This window comes from Ovis aries, chromosome 2 (genome assembly GCF_016772045.2).
Source record: "Ovis aries strain OAR_USU_Benz2616 breed Rambouillet chromosome 2, ARS-UI_Ramb_v3.0, whole genome shotgun sequence".
Taxonomy (NCBI): domain Eukaryota; kingdom Metazoa; phylum Chordata; class Mammalia; order Artiodactyla; family Bovidae; genus Ovis; species Ovis aries.
Genome location: NC_056055.1, coordinates 106,047,650 through 106,070,005, shown reverse-complemented (window position 1 = coordinate 106,070,005; position 22,356 = coordinate 106,047,650). Strand labels below are relative to the sequence as shown.

The 22,356-nt window shown below is 37.5% G+C and overlaps 1 protein-coding gene across 2 annotated transcripts in view; it reads right to left on the bottom strand.

Moving 5' to 3' along the window:
- Window positions 1-22,356, bottom strand: part of GLRA3 (glycine receptor alpha 3) — a 189,228-nt gene that overhangs the window by 87,608 nt on the left and 79,264 nt on the right. For both annotated transcript variants that reach the window (XM_004004453.6, XM_012129216.5), the window contains exon 4: window positions 13,063-13,286. In XM_004004453.6, coding sequence (XP_004004502.2) covers window positions 13,063-13,286 — 224 coding nt within the window. The remainder of the gene's footprint in view (window positions 1-13,062; window positions 13,287-22,356) is intronic.

Below are 22,356 nucleotides of genomic sequence, written 5' to 3'. Positions count from 1 at the left end.
GAAAATGTGCATTTCTGTAACATAAAAAATGATGATTTTCATACACTATATGTTATTAAGGTAAAAGACATATGCGGTTTGTTCAAAAAGAGAAAGATAAATATCATATATTAATGCATGTATACGGAATCTAGAAAGATGGTACCCATGAATTTATTTGCAGGGCAGCAGTGGAGAAACAGACACAGAGAACAGACTTATAGACACAGGGAGAGGGGAGGAGAGCGTGGGATGTATGGAAAGAGTAACATGGAAACTTACATTACCATATGTGAAATAGATAGCCAATGGGAATTTGCTATATGGCTCAGGAAACTCAAACAGGGACTCTGTATCAACCTAGAGTGGTGGGATGGGGAGGGAGATGGGAGGGAGGTTCAAGAGGGAGGGGACATATGTATATCTATGGATGATTCATGTTGATGTTTGACAGAAAACAACAAAGTTCTGTAAAGTAATTATCTTTCAATTAAAAACAAATTTTTAGAAAAATTTTTAAAAGCATCAAGTGAAATAAGTTTGCTTTTTTATTTAAAAATAGATGGGAAATAGTGGTAACAGTATCAGACTTTATTTTGCGGGGCTCCAAAATCACTGCAGATGGTGACTGCAGCCATGAAATTAAAAGACGCTTACTCCTTGGAAAAAAAGTTATGACCAACCTAGTATATTCAAAAGCAGAGACATTACTTTGCCAACAAAGGTCCATCTAGTCAAGGCTATGGTTTTCCCTCTGGTCATGTGTGGATGTGAGAGTTGGACTGTGAAGAAGACTGAGCGCCAAAGAATTGATGCTTTTGAACTGTGGTGTTGGAGAAGACTCTTGAGAGTCCCTTGGACTGCAAGGAGATCCAACCAGTCCATTCTGAAAGAGATCAGCCCTGGGATTTCTTTGTAAGGAATGATGCTAAAGCTGAAACTCCAGTACTCTGGCCACCTCATGAGAAGAGTTGACTCATTGGAAAAGACTCTGATGCTGGGAGGGATTTAGGGCAGGAGGAGAAGGGGACGACGGAGAATGGGATGGCTGGATGGCATCACTGACTCGATGGACGTGAGTCTGAGTGAACTCCGGGAGTTGGTGATGGCATGCTGCGATTCATGGAGTCGCAAAGAGTTGGACACGACTGAGCTACTGAAATGAACTGAACTGAACTGAACTGAACTGAACTGAACTGAAAGTTCCTTCCTGGTATTTGACGGTTAATACAATCATGCTTCTGCAGTATAAACAGTACAGCTGGATGTCTTGGTGTGCACTTGCAGTAAAGGAAGCAGTAGATAGTACTGAACTGCCAATAATGTGCTTATTATCTAGTGATGAGGATTTACCATTCCCATTTCACAAGTGATAAAACCAAGGCTTAGACTGACAATTCACAAAAGTTCACAAATTTGCTCATTTATGGATTCTGGAAAAGACCAGAATTTAAACTTTTGGGGGTTTTATTTTCTCTTCAGAAAGATAAAAATAAAAGCTTTAGTGCTAATTGTATGCCTGGCACTATCCAGGTGATTTACATAGATGATTGCAAATATTTTCACCATCATGCATGTAAGAAGAAAAATGACCCTTTCACAGGTAAAGAGACTTGTCCCAAACCACAGCCGGTAAGTAAATTTACCTCCTGTTGGGTCTATTGAGAATGGAAGGCTCTGACGATACTTTCTCCTGAACCATTTATTTCTCAGGGTTGTTTGCGTAGCTGCTAATTCTGAGAGATGAGATCACATTCCCGTGGACAAAGAGAAGGCTTGCTTGCTGCTTGCTATGAAAGCAGTGGATTCCCCAGTCTCAGTGTCCACAATTGTGTGGCAGATCCCTGGATGTGTTGTGTCCATCTGTGTCTGCTGTGTTGTTCCCAGGAGACCTGAGGACCATGCAGAAGTTGGGCCAATGTGCTGAGGCACCTGCTGCTTGGCTGCAGTGAGTAATTCACTCCTGTCTCTGATCCCAGGGACCTGTGTTGGCAGTCAGTACCCATGAAGTACATACTAAGCTAACTTTGTAAGTAGAATAAAGTCAAATCCCAAACTTGACAATCCAAAATCATGTGTCTTGTCCCAACACCTTCACTTGAAAAGCATTTCACTCCAAGAGGGAGGGAATATATGTTTACATACAGCAGATTCACTTTGTTGCGCAGCAGAAACTAACACAGTCGTAAAGCAATTATACTCCAATTTTTTTTTAAAGTTGACATAAATGCAAAATTCTTCTCTTGCAAGTAAATGAGTAAAAATCATGTTTAAAAAGAAAAAAATTATCAACATAATTAAAAATTATAATTGAAGTTATTAATATAGTTTACTTCAAAGTTATCAATGTAATTCACAGATGTCATTTAGAAGCTTGACAATTACATAAAACATATGGAAAAGAGCTTTGCCCCACCCATCCCTACCCCCAGTTCAGTTCTAGCTCCTCAGAGGCAACTTTCTTTGGAAATCTGTTTGGGACTTACATTCTGTATCTAAATTGCTATCACATTATGCTGGATTTTTTAAATATGTGAAGTTTCCTATTAATTTGCTACAAAGGAAAATAAGAGTATATTTCCTTTATATCACACTCTATGTACACTTAACGTTCCAGCAGAATTCAGAATTTAGTTATGCAAAAATTAACAGTGAAATTAATATTCAGTGTTTATGTGTTGTGGATATGCAGAATATGCAATTAGTGTTCATAGTTAAGGTTAGTTGTTTGCCATAATTACAGCTCTTGGACAGTGCTTGTTTACCCTAGTGTTAATAATTGTCTTACTTTAATGATCACTTCAGTTTTTATTCCCTACTATTACTTCAAACTCAACAAACTGCTTATCAGAACCAAGTCCTTCTCAGTGATTAAACAGAGCAGACAGTAGATCTCTTCCTTATTTTTCATGGAGGTCTCTATTTCTTTTCAAGTCAGATATCGAACCTCCGTATTGATAGTCCACTTTTCATATCCTTTCTTTCCTATTTCTCAGTATCTCGATTCTGCTGCTTGGCAGATTCTCCATTTCATCTTTCAAATATTCCAGTAATGGTTTTTTTTTTTTCCACTTCAGTTTACTATCTGTACTTTTTTATGCTCTGAATGACTTCATTGCTCCTTTCCTGAAAGTTTCCTATTTCATTTCTGTCCAGAGATTTCTTTTCATGGTCTCTTCTGCTTCTTGCATTTTCTCTTGAGTAAGTTTTTCTCTTTAATTTTCTTCTTTTTGCTCTTTATTTCCTCTCCATGTTTATTCTGACCTCTGCTTCTTTTTTTAATTACTGTTATTATTATAGGATGTCCTCCAATGTCTGTTTATATTTAAGAATGAGGTAATAAAAACTAGTTGGAATTCAATGAGCAGAAGATGATTCATTGAGTGATGGCATGATTCATCCATCATAGGATGGCTGCTCAGATTTTTCACTGGTGGTTCCCCAACTGTCTGTAGACCGTTCCTCTTAGACATTCTGCAGAGAACAGGCTACACCACTCAGTGCGCAGACCTCACACCATCCTCATTTTCTTGATGTGACGCTTCTGACAGACCAAGCTGTGCCTGTAGTCCCTACTCCAGAAGCTCTTGGAACAACCTTGTTGGAGTTTTCTGTCCTCCTGCTCTCTGCCCAGATCAGAAGGCATAAAAGTAGATCCTAGTCTGAGAAACATGGGCAAGAAAGTGAAGATAAAGGGCTCACTGTTGTTCCTGTAAAGTTTACATTAGATTTTCTTTTTTTTAATTTTTAAAGACTTTTTGATGTGGACTATTTTTAAAGTCTTTTATTGAATTTGTTACAATATTGCTTCTGTCATTTATGCTCTGGTTTTTTGGCTGAGAGGCATGTGGGATCTTAGCTCCCCAACCAGAGATTGGACCCACACGCCCTGCACCAGAAGGAGAATTTTTAACCACTAGATTGCCAGGGAAGTCCCTCAACTCTTTGTTTTTTATGTCTCCTTTCTAGCCCCCTCTTTCTGATGTCCTAGCTATCTCAAATTTCTAAAAATTTGAGGACATTATTTTCTTCCTTTTAGGTTCCCCCATTTTGTCTTAGGTTTTCCCTATCTCTGTGAAGTCAGTTTTCACAATTGCATTCATTTTCAAGCTTCCTAAAATATCTTATCACTCATCTGTCACTCTTATTTCCCATTCCTCTCATCTTCCTGTGTGTTAATGTCATTTCATTCCTTATTCAGTTTATTTCTTTGTTTTAGTGGCTTTAAGGAGGAAGTACAGAGAAATTGTAAGTTCAATAGGTCAAGTTTGCCAGGACATTCTTCTTTCTTTGAACAAGCAAGAAAGCAGATCGCTCATGAAACATCACAGGTGCTCCATTTGTAAATCAAACAAGATTTTTTTTTCCCAAGCACAACTTTTGTTAACAAAGAAACTGCTTGCCATTTGAAATTTCTAAGTCCTGTGAAATTTCCAAAAATAACTGAAAAAAACATGAATTTAGTCTTTGATCATGAGAGCCAGGATAGAGCAAACAAAAACTAGATGCCAAGAGACATTGTCTGTTTCATCTGAACTCATACTGAAAGAAGAAAGACGCAATTCTGAATTATTCTATAACTTTTCTCAAAATATTAGAAGAAATGTGGGCAATGTATAATGGATGGCACCATTTTCCAAGTCCATTAAGACTTGATATAAACAACTAAATAGGCACAATCATACAGGATACAATAACACATTGTTATTTCAAGAAATCTAGATATTATAATTTTGCAAAATGATTTTCCAAGCTACTTGGTGATATATTCTTGCAATTTAACAAATTATGTCTTCCACAAAGTTTATTTTCAAGTTAATGGGAAAAGAAGTAATTTTGATTTGTTTATACCTGTTATGGATCCCCTGGTAACCATCACAAAGCCACATCACAGAGGAGTCAAGGATCATGAATTCAGGTTAAAAGCCTCTGTCACTTAAAATAAATGTATTTAATTCATAAGTAAAATATAACTCTTACTAAAAAAATCAAATAATATTAACTTACATACAGGGAAATTTATAACTCATCTTTATTTCTACCTAAATTCTAAGGTTCTTTTCCATAATTGGTTATTTTTAACAAATTGTGGGTATCCTTCTGAACTTCTCATATGGAATTAGATATATGTGTATTTTTTATATTTTTTTACTTTTTTCAGTTAAGAGCACAATTTTAGTTTTTTATTTGTAACTGGAGGATAATTGCTTTACAGTGTTGTGTTAGGGAGTCAGCCATATGTATACATGTATCCCTTCCATCTGGAGCCTCCTCCCAATTCCCTCACCCCACTCCTCTAGGTCATCACAGTGCATGGAGCTGAGCTCCCCGTGCTATACAGCAGCTTCCCACTAACTACTTACTTTATACATGTATATAGTAAGTGTATATATGTCAATACTGCTCTCCCAGTTTGTCCAACTCCCCCCAGATATATGTGTATTTTTACATACACTGTTATGCTTAAATATATAGAATGTTTTAAACAAAAATAAGCATGAAACATTTCTAACCTTAAGGATATTTTGAAGGCATTTTCTTATTAATTCATTTAGGTCTAGATCCTGAAGAGTATTTCATGATTCGGGGCTATCATTTTGTTCTGCTTTGTTCTCATTACTGAACATACAGGGTCTTTTGTTGCTGTTTCAGTGGTGCAGTGTGTATCTTTGTAAATGTGTCTTGTTGTACACATGAACACATAAATAACATAAATTCCTAGAAGCAGAATTGTTGGGTTGAAGGATAAATGTATTTTACATTTTTCTATAACCCAACAAATCATTTTGCAGTCCTCTGCCTACAAAAGGGTATTCAGTTCAGTTCAGTCGCTCGGTCGTGTCCAACTATTTGCGACCCCATGAATCGCAGCACGCCAGGCCTCCCTGTCCATCACCAACTCCTGGAGCTCACTCAGACTCAAGTCCATCGAGTCAGTGATGCCATCCAGCCATCTCATCCTCTGTCATCCCCTTCTCCTCCTGCCCCTAATCCCTCCCAGCATCAGAGTCTTTTCCAATGAGTCAACACTTCACATGAGGTGGCCAAAATACTGGAGTTTCAGCTTCAGCATCATTCCCTCCAAAGAAATCCCAGGGCTGATCTTCTTCAGAATGGACTGGTTGGATCTCCTTGCAGTCCAAGGGCCTCTCAAGAGTCTTCTCCAACACCACAGTTCAAAAGCATCAATTCTTCAGCACTCTGCTTTCTTCACAGACCAACTCTCACATCCATACATGACTACTGGAAAACCATAGCCTTGACTAGAGGGACCTTTGTTGGCAAAGTAATGTCTCTGCTTTTGAATATGCTATCTAGGTTGGTCATAACTTTTATTCCAAGGAGTAAGCGTCTTTTAATTTCATGGCTGCAGTCACCATCTGCAGTGATTTTGGAGCCCCAAAAAATAAAGTCTGACACTGTTTCCACTGTTTCCCCAGCTATTTCCCATGAAGTGATTGGACCAGATACCATGATCTTCACTTTCTGAATGTTGAGCTTTTAGCCAACTTTTTCACTCTCCTCTTTTTTTTTTCTTTTTTCTTTTCTTTTTTTTTAATTTTTTTATTTTTTAAATTTTAAAATCTTTAATTCTTACATGCGTTCCCAAACATGAACCCCCCTCCCACCTCCCTCCCCACAACATCTCTCTGGGTCATCCCCATGCACCAGCCCCAAGCATGCTGCACCCTGCGTCAGACATAGACTGGCGATTCAATTCTTACATGATAGTATACATGTTAGAATTCCCATTCTCCCAAATCATCCCACCCTCTCCCTCTCCCTCTGAGTCCAAAAGTCCGTTATACACATTTGTGTCTTTTTTCCTGTCTTGCATACAGGGTCGTCATTGCCATCATCCTAAATTCCATATATATGTGTTAGTATACTGTATTGGTGTTTTTCTTTCTGGCTTACTTCACTCTGTATAATCGGCTCCAGTTTCATCCATCTCATCAGAACTGATTCAAATGAATTCTTTTTAATGGCTGAGTAATACTCCATTGTGTATATGTACCACAGCTTTCTTATCCATTCATCTGCTGATGGACATCTAGGTTGTTTCCATGTCCTGGCTATTATAAACAGTGCTGCGATGAACACTGGGGTACATGTATCTCTTTCAATTCTGGTTTCACTCTCCTCTTTCACTTTCATCAAGAGGCTCTTCAGTTCCTCTTCACTTTCTGCCTTAAGGGTGGTGTCATCTGCATATCTGAGGTTATTGATATTTCTCCCAGCAATCTTGATTCCAGCTTGTGCTGCTTCCAGCCCAGCATTTCTCACGATGTACTCTGCATATAAGTTAAATAAGCAGGGTGACAATATACAAACTTGATGTACTCCTTTTCCTATTTGGAGCCAGTCTGTTGTTCCACGTCCAGCTCTAACTGTTGCTTCCTGACCAGGTATTCGACAGCACTAAATATTACATCTCATTAATTTCTGCCAATGTAATTATAAAAAGTTCTCTTATTTCTTATTTGGCATTTTCCCTTACAGCAGTGTTATAATTCCTGCTTTAACTGTCAAGCGTAATTTAGAAAATTCAAGAGGAGAAGAAAAGTCTATCATATTTGCTCATATTTCTGATGACAGTCTCCTTTCTTCTTTCTTGATGCTTCAGTGCTTCTTCTCTTATTGGTTCCTTTCTGTTTAGAAAACTTCCTTTAGCTGTACTTTCAGGTGAGATCTGCCCACCTACCTGCCTGCTAAGTCACTTCAGTCATGTCATGTCCCACATTCTTTGCAACGCCGTGGACTGTGACACATTAGGCTGCTCTGTCCCTGGAATTTTCCAGGCAGGAATTCTGGAGTGGGTTGAAGTGCCTTCCTCCAACTCGCCTCTCTTACATCTCCAGGATGGCAGGTGGGTTCTTTACCACTAGTGCCATGAGGGGGAGAAGGCAGTGGCAACCCACTCCAGTACTCTTGCCTGGAAAATCCCATGGAGGAGCCTGGTAGGCTACAGTCCATGGGGTCACGAAGAGTCAGACACAACTAAGCGATTTCACTTTCACTTTTCACTCTCATGCATTGGAGAAGGAAATGGCTACCCAGTCCAGTATTCTTGCCTGGAGAATCCCAGGGACAGAAGAGCCTGATGGGCTGAGGTCTATGGGGTCGCACAGAGTCAGACACGACTGATGTGACTTAGCAGCAGCAGTGCCATGAGGTCTATTTGTGACAAATTCTCTTAATTTTCCTTTATCCAAAAATGTCTCAATTTCCCCTTCATTTTCACCAGGTGAAAGTGAAAGTGTTGGTTACTCAGTCGTGTCTGACTCTTTGTGACACCAGGCTCCCCTATCCATGGAATTCTCCAGACAAGAATACTGGAGTGGGCTGCCATTTCCTTCTCCAGGGGATCTTCCCGACCCCAGAATGGAACCCAGCTCTCCCACATTGCAGGCAGGCTTTTTACCAACTGAGTTGCCAGGAAAGCCTTTCACCAAGTACAAAGGTCCGTATAGTCAAACTTATGAAGTTTCCAGTAGTTATGTATGGGTGTGAGAGTTGGAGCATGAAAAATTCATGCTTTTGAATTGTGGTGCTGAAGAAGACTCTTGAGAGTCCCTTGGACTGCAAGGAGATCAAACTAGTTAATCCTAAAGAAAATCAACCCTGAATGTTCATTGGAAGGACCGATGGTGAAGCTGAAGTTCCAATACTTTAACTACCTGATGCGAGGAGCTGACTTACTGGAAAAGACCCTGATGAAAGTAAAGGGTGAGGGCAGGAGAAGAGGGTGGCAGAGGATGAGATGGTTGGATGGCATCATCAACTCAATGGACAGGAGTTTGAGCAAACTCCAGGAGAAAACAAAGCCTAGTGTGCTGCAGTCCATGGAGTCGTCAAGAGTCAGACACAGCTGAGCAACTGAACAACGAGATGCCAGGGGTACCAGTTCCTTTCCTTCAGCACTTGAAAAATGCATGTCTTCTTTTTGGTTTCTATGATTTCTGACCAGAAATTAGCTAGCATTTCAATTGTTTTTCCCCTACAGGTAAGGTTATGTTGTCCTCAATATTATCTGTCTTTTTATTTAGTTTCAGAAGTTTGCGTGTGATGTGATTTGGTATTAATATTTTGGGGATTTAGGCAGTATCTTGAATTCATAGATCTATGCCTTTTGCAAAATATATACATTTCACCCATCAATTCTTTTAATATTTTTTGTAGCTCTATATCTTATTCTCTGTCTCCATCTGAGACTCCAATGACACGAATGTTAGATCATTTGTTATACTGCCACAGGTCCCTGAGGCACTGTCCTCCACTGGCCCAAAATCTATCATTTCTCTGTTGTTTAGAATGTGTAATTTCATTATTCTTAGAGTTCACTAGTTCTTTCCTCCTTTCACATAGAATAAAAACATGTCAAAATCATACATATTGGGATAAGGAATTAGCATGATTTACAAAACAGCTTTGTATAAAAATGTTTTCAAAATCACTAAGGTACTAAGATTAAATTTTCGTTCCTGTTGTTTCTATTTTATATTATTTCATGGAAAAAATAACAACTATCAAGACCTTTTAGAACCAACACCCAAAAAAGATGTCCTTTTCATTACAGGGGACTGGAATGCAAAAGTAGGAAGTCAAGAAACACCTAGGGTAACAGGAAAATTTGGCCTTGGGATATGGAATGAAGCAGGGCAAAGGCTAATAGAGTTTGCCAAGAGAACACACTGGTCATAGCAAACACCCTCTTCCAACAACACAAGAGAAGACATTATACATGGACATCACCAGATGGTCAACACCGAAATCAGATTGATTATATTCTTTGCAGCCAAAGATGGAGAAGCTATATACACTCAGCAAAAACAAGACTGGAAGCTGACTGTGGCTCAGATCATGAACTCCTTATTGTCAAATTCAGACTTAAATTGAAGAAAGTAGGGAAAACCACTAGACCATTCAGGTATGACCTATATCAAATTCCTTATGATTATACAGTGGAAGTGAGAAATAGATTTAAGGGACTAGATCTGATAGATTGAGTGCCTGATGAACTATGGATGGAGGTTCGTGACACTGTACAGGAGACAGAGATAAAGACCATCCCCATGGAAAAGAAATGCAAAAAAGCAAAATGGCTGTCTGAGGATGCCTTACAAATAGCTGTGAAAAGAAGAGAAATGAAAAGCAAAGGAGAAAAGGAAAAATATAAGCATCTGAATGCAGAGTTCCAAAGAATAGCAAGGAGAGATAATAAAGTCTTCCTCAGCGATCAATGCAAAGAAATAGAGGAAAACAACAGAATGGGAAAGACTAGAGATCTCTTCAAGAAAATTAGAGATACCAACGGAACATTTCATGCAGAGATGGGCTCGATAAAGGACAGAAACGGTATGGACCTAACAGAAGCAGAAGATATTAAGAAGAGGTGGCAAGAATACACAGAAGAACTATACAAAAAAGAATTTCACGACCCAGATAATCACGATGGTGTGATCACTCATCTAGAGCCAGACATCCTGGAATGTGAAGTCAAGTAGGCCTTAGAAAGCATCATTATGAACAAAGCTAGTAGAGGTGATAGAATTCCAGTTGAGCTATTTCAAATCCTGAAAGATGATGCTGTGAAAGTGCTGCACTCAATATGCCAGCAAATTTGGAAAACTCAGCAGTGGCCACAGGACTGGAAAAGGTCAGTTTTCATTCCAATCCCAAAAAAAGGCAATGCCAAAGAATGCTCAAACTACTGCACAATTGCACTCATCTCACATGCTAGTAAAGTAATGCTCAAAATTCTCCAAGCCAGGCTTCAGCAATACATGAATCATGAACTTCCAGATGTTCAAGCTGGTATTAGAAAAGTCAGAGGAACAAGAGATCAAATTGCCAACAACCGCTGGATCATCAAAAAAGCAAGAGAGTTCCAGAAAAACATCTATTTCTGCTTTATTGACTATGCCAAAGCCTTTGACTGTGTGGATCACAAGAAACTGTGGAAAATTCTTAAAGAGATGGGAATACCAGACCATCTGACCTGCCTCTTGAGAAACCTATATGCAGGTCAGGAAGCAACAGTTAGAACTGGACACGGAACAGACTGGTTCCAAATAGGAAAAGGAGTACGTCAAGGCTGTATATTGTCACCCTGCTTCTTTAACTTATATGCAGAGTACATCATGAGAAATGCTGCGCTGGAAGAAACACAAGCTGGAATCAAGATTGCCAGGAGAAATATCAATAACCTCAGATATGCAGATGACACCACCCTTATGGCAGAAAGTGAAGAGGAACTAAAAAGCCTCTTGATGAAAGTGAAAGAGGAGAGTGAAAAAGTTGGCTTAAAGCTCAACATTCAGAAAATGAAGATCATGGCATCTGGTCCCATCACTTCATGGGAAATAGATGGGGAAACAGTGGAAACAGTATCAGACTTTATTTTGGGGGGCTCCAAAATCACTTCAGATGGTGACTGCAGCCATGAAATTAAAAGACGCTTACTCCTTGGAATAAAAGTTATGACCAACCTAGATAGCATATTCAAAAGCAGAGACATTACTTTGCCAACAAAGGTCCATCTAGTCAAGGCTATGGTTTTCCAGTAGTCATGTATGGATGTGAGAGTTGGTCTGTGAAGAGGGCTGAGCACAGAAGAATTGATGCTTTTGAACTGTGGTGTTGGAAAAGACTCTTGAGAATTCCTTGGACTGCAAGGAGATCCAACCAGTCCATTCTAAAGGAGATCAGTCCTGCATGTTCTTTGGAAGGACTGATGATAAAGCTGAAACTCCAATACCTTGGCCGCTTCATGCGAAGAGTTGACTCTTTGGAAAAGACTGATGCTGAGAGGAACTGGGGTCAGGAGGATAAGGGGACGACAGAAGATGAGATGGCTGGATGGCATCACTGTCAACAGACATGAGTTTGGGTGAACTCCAGGAATTGTTGATGGACAGGGAGGCCTGGCGTGCTGTGATTCATGGGGTTTCAAAGAGTCAGACATGACTGAGCAACTGAACTGAACTGAACTGATCCCGGATATTGGGCAGATGAACTTAAAATCAAGTATATCCATTCCTGATGAGAAGAAATGTTAAAAAATAGAAAATAGACAGGTAAAAATCTAAGGAAATAACTTTCAGGCTATAGATCCAATGCCTAGTTTACCTTGACACTTTGAAAGTATGTTACTGGTGATACATATATTTTTGAAGCAATTGCCTATTGCTATAAATAGAGCATATTATCTCTTCTAAGAAATGTGATATGAATTCTGATCCTAACCTTCTGTTCTTTTTAAAAATATTAACTGACAAAAAATAATTATGGAAAATAAAGATAAATTAAGAGAAAATTAAGATAAATTAATTTAAGAAATTTGAGATAAATTAAGATAAAATTAAAATAAGTAAGATTCATTTTATTTTAGAATTTTTTCAAATGGAGCACAGTTCTTCAAGTAGTTTAGTGTAAGTACCTATTTACTGAATTTATACTTATTTGATATTAGGTATAAATAGCAAAACTGAATTTGAATGAATTCTAAAGTTCAACTGTCAAGAAATGTTACTATTAATGTTTATATTTTGATATTATTGCTATGCTTTGGTATTAGCTTTGAAAGGCTACATGGTCTTCTGAGAAATGTATAGTAAATAACTAAAATGTAAATTAGATCTTTTTCTAAAGACTGACCACAGAAGTTCAAGGACATCTTTAAAAAATACATACACCTGATAAATAATTTATGGGAAATGGATCCCAGAGAAGCAAACCTAAATATTACCTCATGTATAAATATTTAAAGGAAGTATGCATACATTAAAATATAATCACAACATATGATTCAAACTACATTCAATTTACCTTTAAACCACCCACCAGTCTGGCTGATGTAAGAACCTGGGTCATTTATTTTAAAAAGTGGATTTCCAAGAATTACTCATATAGTTCCTGGATCTGGAACTTGGTGTCTTAATATTGATTAAATATATTTGGGAAATGGTATATCATAGGAACTTGAGTGGAACAATGAAAGCACTTACTCAAACATTTCAAAACACTCACTAAAAGCTAAAAAACAAACAAACCACTACTCTGTTTCACTGAAATGCTCACCTTATTGAATAAAGAACATTCCCATTCTTGAAAATCCGTAACAATTTGTTGTCTGTAGTCACTTCATGAAAGTTGGCTCCCTTTTCATTGGCAAAGAACAAATCAGGTTTCCAAATGGAATCCAACATGGAAGGGTCTAGGTCTAAGGAGTCATCAGGGTATTCACTATATGCAAGACGTGGGTCGTTCCATTTCTGACGAAGAAAAATATTCACTCTGTAATCCTGTGACAAAACAAAGAAAGAGGGGAAAAGGCCTGTTTTTAAAAGCTTTGAATTGTATGTGTTAGTCTTTCAGCTTCTCTGAATTATAGCAAAAACTGCTGACATCCTTGTGAGATTTCCATACCCCTCAATCCTCAGTCATTACCACCAAGAGTCTCTAGTTCTGAGGCTTTGCCCATGTTTCTACATACCTCCAAAGAAAAGGCCACAGAAGAGTATACTTTTATCATGCTTATATTTTGCTGTTCCATTCTAATTTTACTCTCTCGAATAAAATACTGAATTGCTATTGGACACTCAGAATAAAATATTTTAGAATCACTTCTTTTAGTATGTATCTGTTCAGAATGCATTTAGAAAAATTTTCTTGAAAGCTGCCAATTTTGTAAAAATAAACATATGTATGCCCCATTTTCTCATATTTAACATATCACAAAGGTTCTATGAAACTGGTGAGTGGTAAAAATAAAAGGTGGTTTTGGAATAATAAAGGAACGTTATTGCCAGTAATCCTTTAAGATTTGACTTATGAGATTTCCCAATTAGATCTTTCATAGTTATTAATGAAAGAAAAGTCAAAGATTCCAATCAAATTCTTGCTTATAGTTTCCAGACTAAGGTTCAGTTCAATTCAGTCCTCAGTTGTGTCTGACTCTTTGTGACCCCATGAACCACAACACGCCAGGCCTCCCTGTCCATCACCAACTCCTGGAGTTTACCCAAAGTCATGTCCATCGAGTTGGTGATACCATCCAACCATCTTATCCTCTGTCATCCCCTTCTCCTCCTGCCCTCAATCTTTCCCAGCATCAGGGTCTTTTCAAATGAGCCAGTTCTTCGCATCAGGTGGCCAAAGTATTGGAGTTTCAGCTTCAACATCAGTCCTTCCAGTGAATATTCAGGACTGATTTCCTATAGGACTGACTGGTTGGATCTCCTTGCAGTCCAAGGGACTCTCAAGAGTCTTCTCCAACACCACAGTTCAAAAGCATCAATTTTTCGGTGCTTAGCTTTCTTTATAGTCCAACTCTCACATCCAGATAAGACTACTGGAAAAACCATAGCCTTGACTAAGGTATAAATTGACAAAGATTGACAACCATGTATTTGTGTTGTATTTGTACATAATACATAAGCAATACCTATGACTATAAAATTTTGAAATGAGCAAATAAACATGCAGAGTTAGTACGAGCATAAGTAAAATGAACATTTTTAAGAAAGCGTCATTTCCATGGAAGATAGCTAAGGCTGGAGATATTAAGAGAAACTGAATATCTGTTTTCATCTATTTTATCATTCTTTACATACCAAATTACGTCACCAGAATTGAATAACCAAACAAGCAGAAAAAAATGCTTCCATAATATTAGTCCCAAAGATTGCTTATCTTGCAAATGAGGTCAAATTCAGAGTTTGAAGTGCATGTTACAAATATATATGTTCCCTTGATCATTATTTTTGCACTGGGACTCTTATATTCTAACTGGAGCCGAGGTTACACACCAGATAGTACTTTTCTGCTTTCTAGTTGCCCCATGTATCTTCCAAAGTGACAATGGAGCAGAGATCACTTCAACTTTCTACCACAAAACTCACATTGATGTGGAAATCTCACAAGCCACAAGGATGGGTCATCCTCCCCTAGCATAGGGCTCAGAGCCCAAGAAGTACAGTTTCATGGCTGGTGGTCAGTTCCCATATCCCTCACTGTCCTGTAATCCATGCCTCCACCCTAACTACCACCAAACGCATCAGTGATGGGTCTAGAGTCAGTTTGCCTCTGCCTGATCTATAAGGAAAGACTAAAACAAGGCAAGTTATGATGATATCTGTCAGGAAAAATAACTGATTATTCCCTTAAGACAGATTCTTAAGACATTTTTTTAAAAAGCTGATGTATTTTTATATTGTAACTAATTTATTGATGGAGTACTCTGCAATGCTCAGAGTACTTTCAAGCTGCAGTTTATGTGATAAGGTGGTGCTAGTGGTAAGGAATCCACCTGCCAATGCAGGAGACTTAAGAGACACAGGTTTAATCCCTGGGTTGAGAAGATTCCCATTCCCCTGGAGAAGGGCATGGCAATCCACTCTAGTATTCTCGCCTGGAGAATCCCATGGACAGAAGAGGGTCACAAGAGGAAGGTCCATGGGGTTGCAAAGAGTCAGACATGACTGAAGTGACTTAGCCTGCCCATATGTGATACAATTTGATTGCCTCTCCTCATCTTTATGTGATTGCTTTAGTGATCAATTTGATACACACAATTGCAGCTTCTTCCAGAAACAATTTTTACTCCAAGAATGAGCTGAAAAAAAAAGACATCAAGTACCGTTCAGTTTGTTTGTAAATCACACAAGGAAAACATCAACTGTCATCTGTCACCACAGCCAAATATTTTCCGGCATCCAGTGTGCTCCTTCTGTGAATAACCAGAACTATCTTTGTTTACTAACATGTCTAGGTCTATGGTTTAGAGCCAGAGTCCAAAGCGTAACTGAAAAATGACCATTTCTTTATAACCCAGAAACTTAGGTTTTAACAGTCCACACAGTTCAGGTTTTGACCTGCCTGCAAATGACCGTTGTGATGGGAAGCTTCCCTATCAAACAATCAACTTCAGCTTCTTGAAAATAAACTTTTAAGCCCAAATCTTCAAGCCAATGTATCCCATCTATGCTCATCAACCTATTATATTAATTATTTTTGAATTCCGAAAAGAAGTTAAAGTGTAGTCTCTCAGTCATGTCCAACTCTTTGCAACCCCATGAACTGTTGGAGCCCTCCAGCTCCTCTTGTCCATGGAATTCTCCAGGCAGGAATACTGGAGTGGATTGAGATTCCCTTCTCCAGAGGATATTCCCAACCCAGGGATCGAACTCAGGTCTTCCACATTGCAGGCAGATTCTTTATTGTCTGAGCCACCAGAGAATCCCTTATGAATCCTGGTCATATGTGAAAATGTGCAAAGACAAGGGTATAAAACAACATATTCAAAAAACACCACTCTAAAAGAAGAGTAACTCAACTTGTTATACAGGCAACTCAACTTGAAATAAATTGCTTATAACAAAAGATCATAGATCAAAGAAGGAAACATCTTCGCAAAACAGAGACAAATAAATGCGTATGCAGCCTACGGAGAAAAAAAAAGTTACATGGATTTACTAAAGTCAGTTTAGAAATTCAGTCGTTCCTTGGATATACTTAAAGACTAAGTATCTTTGGTGTTTTGGGTGCTTTTCTGTTTTATTTATTTATTTTTATTAACAATTTTGTGTTAGTTTCAGGTGTGTTTTGTTAATGGGATTTTCCCTGTTCTCCTGGCTCTGCTTCTTTAAGGGAGAAAATGTAGAAAGGTCATATGTGAGTTTAAAAAAAAAAAATGAGGTAATACATCATGAGACTAAAATCAATATTTTTATCTCACATTTCTAAAATCTACCCATTTAATAAATTCATTCCTAAGTCTTATAAGGCAGCTGAATTGACATTTACATGCCTGGAATCATATTTTAGGACAGAGACATTAATGATTCTTTTTCCCTAGAAATGTCTTGTGTAGTAATATATATATATGCTTGCAATCTCTTCAGAAGTTAATTTTATTTTTTCATCATTTTGCATGCTATATAATTAATGAGTTATTTCTAAATGTTATACCAGTGTATTAATCTTACACAAGTGATAGAAACATTATCATTATTTCATAAATATATAAAAACTAATTTTGACATTTTGGAGTTCAAAGTTATTATTATTAGAATAGAGTACATCATGTTATTCTAACTACTTTAAATTAATTGTGCAGGAAAATATTCTGTTGACCAAGTAAAATTATATACCACGTTTGGATTTGAAAAGAAGCATCCATTAAAATGTGGTTTAAAGTCCATATGTATGTCACATAGTAAATAATTATAGAACCACACTACACTTTCTCTCCTAGTATTTGAAATCTTACATTATGAGATATAAGCAAACAGTAATTCTATTAGGTAAATATTATAATGATTAATACACTAGGCTCAGAAGTAAATCTTCTTGCTATCAAATGTCAGCTCTCCCAGAGAATAGCTTTCTTTTTCTAAATTAGTTTTTACTGGAGTATGATTGCTTTACATTGTGTTAGTCTCTGCTGTACAGCAGAGTGAATCAGCCATACATATACATATATCTCTTCTTTTTTGTATTTCCTTCCCATTTCAGTCACAACAAAGTGCTGAGTAGAGTTCCCTGAGCTATACAGTAGGTTCTCATTAGTTACCTAGTTTATGTCGACCCCACTCTCCCAATTCATGCCACCCACCTCTTCCCCCCTTGGTGTCCATACGTTTATTCTCTACATCTCTCTCTCTATTTCTGTTTTGCAAATAAGATCATCTATACCATTTTTCTATATTCCACATATATGCAATATTTGTTTCATATACAGTATTGGTTTTTACTTTCTGACTTACTTCACTCTCTATGACAGTCTCGAGGTCCAGCCGTGTCTCTACAAATGATAATGCAGTACATATACACAATGGAATATTACTCAGCCGTACAAAGGAATGAAATCTAGTGAGTGGCTTTCTACTCCCCCTGTCCCTTGTTTGATCAATGTGAGATGGGGATGATTATAACACCACTTCCTCTGATAGCGCTCTTGTGAGCACTGGATTGATCTATGTGAAGTACTTGGAACCACACTCACTAAATGTTAGACTCTCAAAATTAACAGCCATAGTAAATAGAAATTTGCTTATATTTTCTGTCTAAATTAGTTTTGAAGTACTAGCGGCATTTTTATTTGAATTTGGAATAACTGAATTTGCCATGGAAGAATACGGGATGGATAACTGTAATGCTGAAATCTGGTGAATAATACCTTTGAAAATTTGCAAGACTATTATGATAAACATCATTAACTTTTGTATTTCAACATCTCTGTATTTTTATGTTTTCTGTGTTTATTCCATTGCCCCTCCTCTCCCTTTATATATAAACATACATACATATACACATATTAAATCTGTTTTGAGTATATAAGGCCCTTTTCCATCACAGTAAGCACAGTTTACATTTCACGTTGTGCCAATGTTACACTAGGTGCTCTGTGGATTACTTCTACCATCCTCAGAGAAAATCTATAAAGTAAGTGTTATCAGGCGTACTTAACTGCACAGGTATGGAGAACAGAGCAAAGACACATTAAGGAACTTCAGCAGGATTACAGACCTATCAAGGGCAGAGCTGTAATTCAGGCCTAGAAGTTGTGTTTCCAGTTTTAATGATGTACTTACTGACTGTGTGATCCACAGCCATTCATGATTCCCCTGCATGCAAACCAAACATTTTATAAACAAATACAGATTCTGCTCTATGTGGTTAATGATGGGGATTTTTGGTAAGGAATTTGGGGGTTTACTGATTGACATGCTCTCTGATGGGAAATTACAAGCACTAAATCTAAGTGTGCCCAGAAATAAATAATAGTTGCCACGTTGTCATTTCTCCATAAGAGGTACCCTGATGGGAGAACAAATTTAGTAGAAAACATATCCCTATGTATTAGATCAGCTAAAATGACATATAGAATACTATTTTCATCTTTTGCCTTCAGTTCAGTTCAGTTCAGTACCTCAGTCATGTCCAACTCTTTGCGACCCTATGAATCACAGCACGCCAGGCCTCCCTGTCCATCACCAACTCCCGGAGTTCACCCAAACTCATGTGCATCAAGTCAGTGATGCCATCCAGCCATTTCATCCTCTGTTGTCCCCTTCTCCTCCTGCCCCTAATCCCTCCCAGCATCAAAGTCTTTTCCAATGAGTCAATTCTTCGCATGAGGTGGCCGAAGTATTGGAGTTTCAGCCTCAGCATCAGTCCTTCCAATGAACACCCAGGACTGGTCTCCTTTAGGATGGACTGGTTGGATCTCCTTGCAGTCCAAGGGACTCGCAAGAGTCTTCTCCAAGTCCACAATTCAAAAGCATCAATTCTTAGGCTCTCAGCTTTCTTCTTCTCTGGCGTGCTGTGTGTGATTCATGGGGTCGCAAAGAGTTGGACACAACTGAGCGACTGAACTGAACTCAACTGAACAGCTTTCTTCACAGCCCAACTCTCACATCCATACATGACCACCGGAAAACCATAGCCTTGACTACATGGACCTTTGTTGGCAAAGTAATATCTCTGTTTTTTAATATGCTATCTAGGTTGCTCATAACTTTCCTTCCAAGGAGTAAGCATCTTTTGCCTTATAGGGATGTATATGATTGCTAGCAACTAACTGAATTGACCAATTAGAAAAAAAAAATAGTAGAGAGAAATAATAGCTTAATGTTAACAAAGCAAGTTAAGTGCTTGTCTTTCCTTTGATCCATAATTCAGTTCATTTTTAAATTCCCTGGTGCTTCAGGAAATTTCTAACCAGCAACTAAGCCTGCCCCCAACCCTTCCCTGCCTTCCTTCTCTACTCCTGTTTCTGTGTGTCTGTCTCCTCCTTCATCTTTCTCCGCCTGCCCCTCACCCACACACACGCACAGGGCACCACCCAATCTTACTACCTCTTTCGGACCTGCTGCCAGGTTTCTGTTTTGTTGTTGTGTGCAGGTGTTTTTACATTGTATTGTTATAGATTTAAAAAAAAAGATGTAAACAATGCTAGCACTGTTGATGACTTGATATCTTTGCTTTTTTTTCTCTGTTTCCTACACACTGTCACATAGTTGAAATTCTCTCCTACCTGCACTTTTGCATCTTTCGTGTCATTTAATGTATTATAGCATTTCTTGGTATTCTTATTCATCATTCCAGTGACTATATGATGCCCTTTTTTTACACAAATACTTTTTCATATGATTGAATAGGATCTAGTGCATATGGAATTATGAAAGTTGTGAAAAAAACTTAAGTGCTCATTTATTTTCAATAGCCAAATAAATTTTTGCTTTATGTCTCAATAAATCTGAGCAAGAATTAGTAGTATAAAATACTTATAAAGAATCTGTGGAGCATATTATCTGAAGATAATATTTCTGAGAAGAAAGCATTTAAATGAGAAATTAATATCAAAGACACTTAAAAACTCCATGTATTTGGAAATTAAATGTTCACTTTTAAATGATGGGTTTATCTAAGAAGCCATTACAATGAAAATTAGAAAATATTTGTAACAGAATAAAAATGAAAAAAGAATTTATCAAAATTTATTGCATGCAGCTGAAGCTGCCCAATGCCACTAAACACAGTGTGGAATCTTGAATAAGGTATCAAAACAAATAATGGACACAAGCATAAAATTTTGTGAAATTTGAATAAAATCTGTACTTTAGTTAATAATACTGTATCACATATTAATTTCCTGGGATTTTTTTTAACAACATAGTATTTATATTCTCAGAATTGGATTATAAGCTTCAAGTCTTATTCAAAATTTTTTAAATAAAAAATTACTTTTGGGAAACAAAAAGTTTTTAAAAAGCTAAAATAATAAGCTTTCTACACTTTTAGCAGTAATATTAAATGCCAGAGTAAATGGAACTATATCAAATTTTCAGTGAATATAAATTGGAAATCTAGCATTCTGTCCAAACTTGTGGTTGTAGTTGTGGTTTAGTTGCTAAGTTGTATCTGACTCTTGCAGCTCCACAGACTGTAGCCCACCAGGCTCCTCTGTCCATGGGATTCTCCAGCAAGAATACTGGAGTGGGTTGCCATTTCCTTCTCCAGTGTTCATACTTAGTCTAACTTTATTGAAGCTTTCAATGGCTAAGTCAAAGATCTCTCTTGATAAATGCCATTTTGCACTTAAAAATATGTGGGTTATTCTCAAATATCTTTTGATATTGATTTTTAACATAATTCCACAGAGATAGGAGAACAGACTCTGTATGATTTCAATACCCTTAGACCATGAAATTTTTGCACCTTGTTTTCTGTCCCTGGATATGTTCCAGTGTCTCCTGGTATATAATCAATGGGAACTTGAATAGAATTTGTATTCTGCTGTTGTGTGAAAACTGTATAAATCTTATACATGTTGAAAAAAAGATATTTCTAAAACAAGACTTTGAAAATGGTATTGTAAAAATAATTAACACAAAATAGAACAAGAAACACCAAATGGTATGTTTTTCTGGATCACTTGAATATTTCCCAATTGACTGTAAAACTTATCATCTAAAGTTGGGTTTATAGTGGCAATTATCACTGCCTTTCTTATTTATAATTTGATTTAATGAGATTGGCTTGACAAATTATACATTCACATACTAAATTTTGAAAAGGATGTTCTTTCCCAGGTAAAAGAGCTCAGTTGCTTTGCTATCCCTATTTTTAAAGTTATTGATGATGTTATCAAAAATGTTGTTAGGAAGTGGTACTTAGCTTGATTAAATTATTGGAAATTTATTTTACATTCATGTAATTTTTAACTTGATAAAAATTTTGCCCCAACATATCATTATTCAGTTACATTCTGCAAAAAGTAAGATGTGAATACTTAACGGTACATACATGTATTTGAGCATGTGTATGTTGAAAAGTTGAGATGGTATATATTTATTTTCTGTATGTTGAAAAGTTGAGATAGAATATAAAAAGATCTTAATGACCCAGATAATGATAATGGTGTGATCACTCACCCTCAGCCAGACATCAAAGACTGAAGTCAAGTGGGCCTTAGGAAGCATCACTACAAACAAAGCTAGTGGAGGTGATGGAATTCCAGTTGAGCTATTTCAAATCCTGAAAGATGATGCTGCACTCAATATGCCAGCAAATTTGGAAAACTCAGCAGTGGTCACAGGACTGGAAAAGCTCAGTTTTCACCCCAATCCCAAAGAAAAGCAATGCCAAAGAATGCTCAAACTACTGCACAATTGCACGCATCTCACACACTAGCAAAGTAATGCTCAAAATTCTCCAAGCCAGGCTTCAACAATATGTGAACTGAGAACTTCCAGATGTTCAAGCTGAACTTAGAAAAGGCAGAGGAACCAGAGCTCAAATGGCCAACATCTGCTGCAGCACAGAAAAAGCAAGACAGTTCTAGAAAAACATCTATTTCTGCTTTAT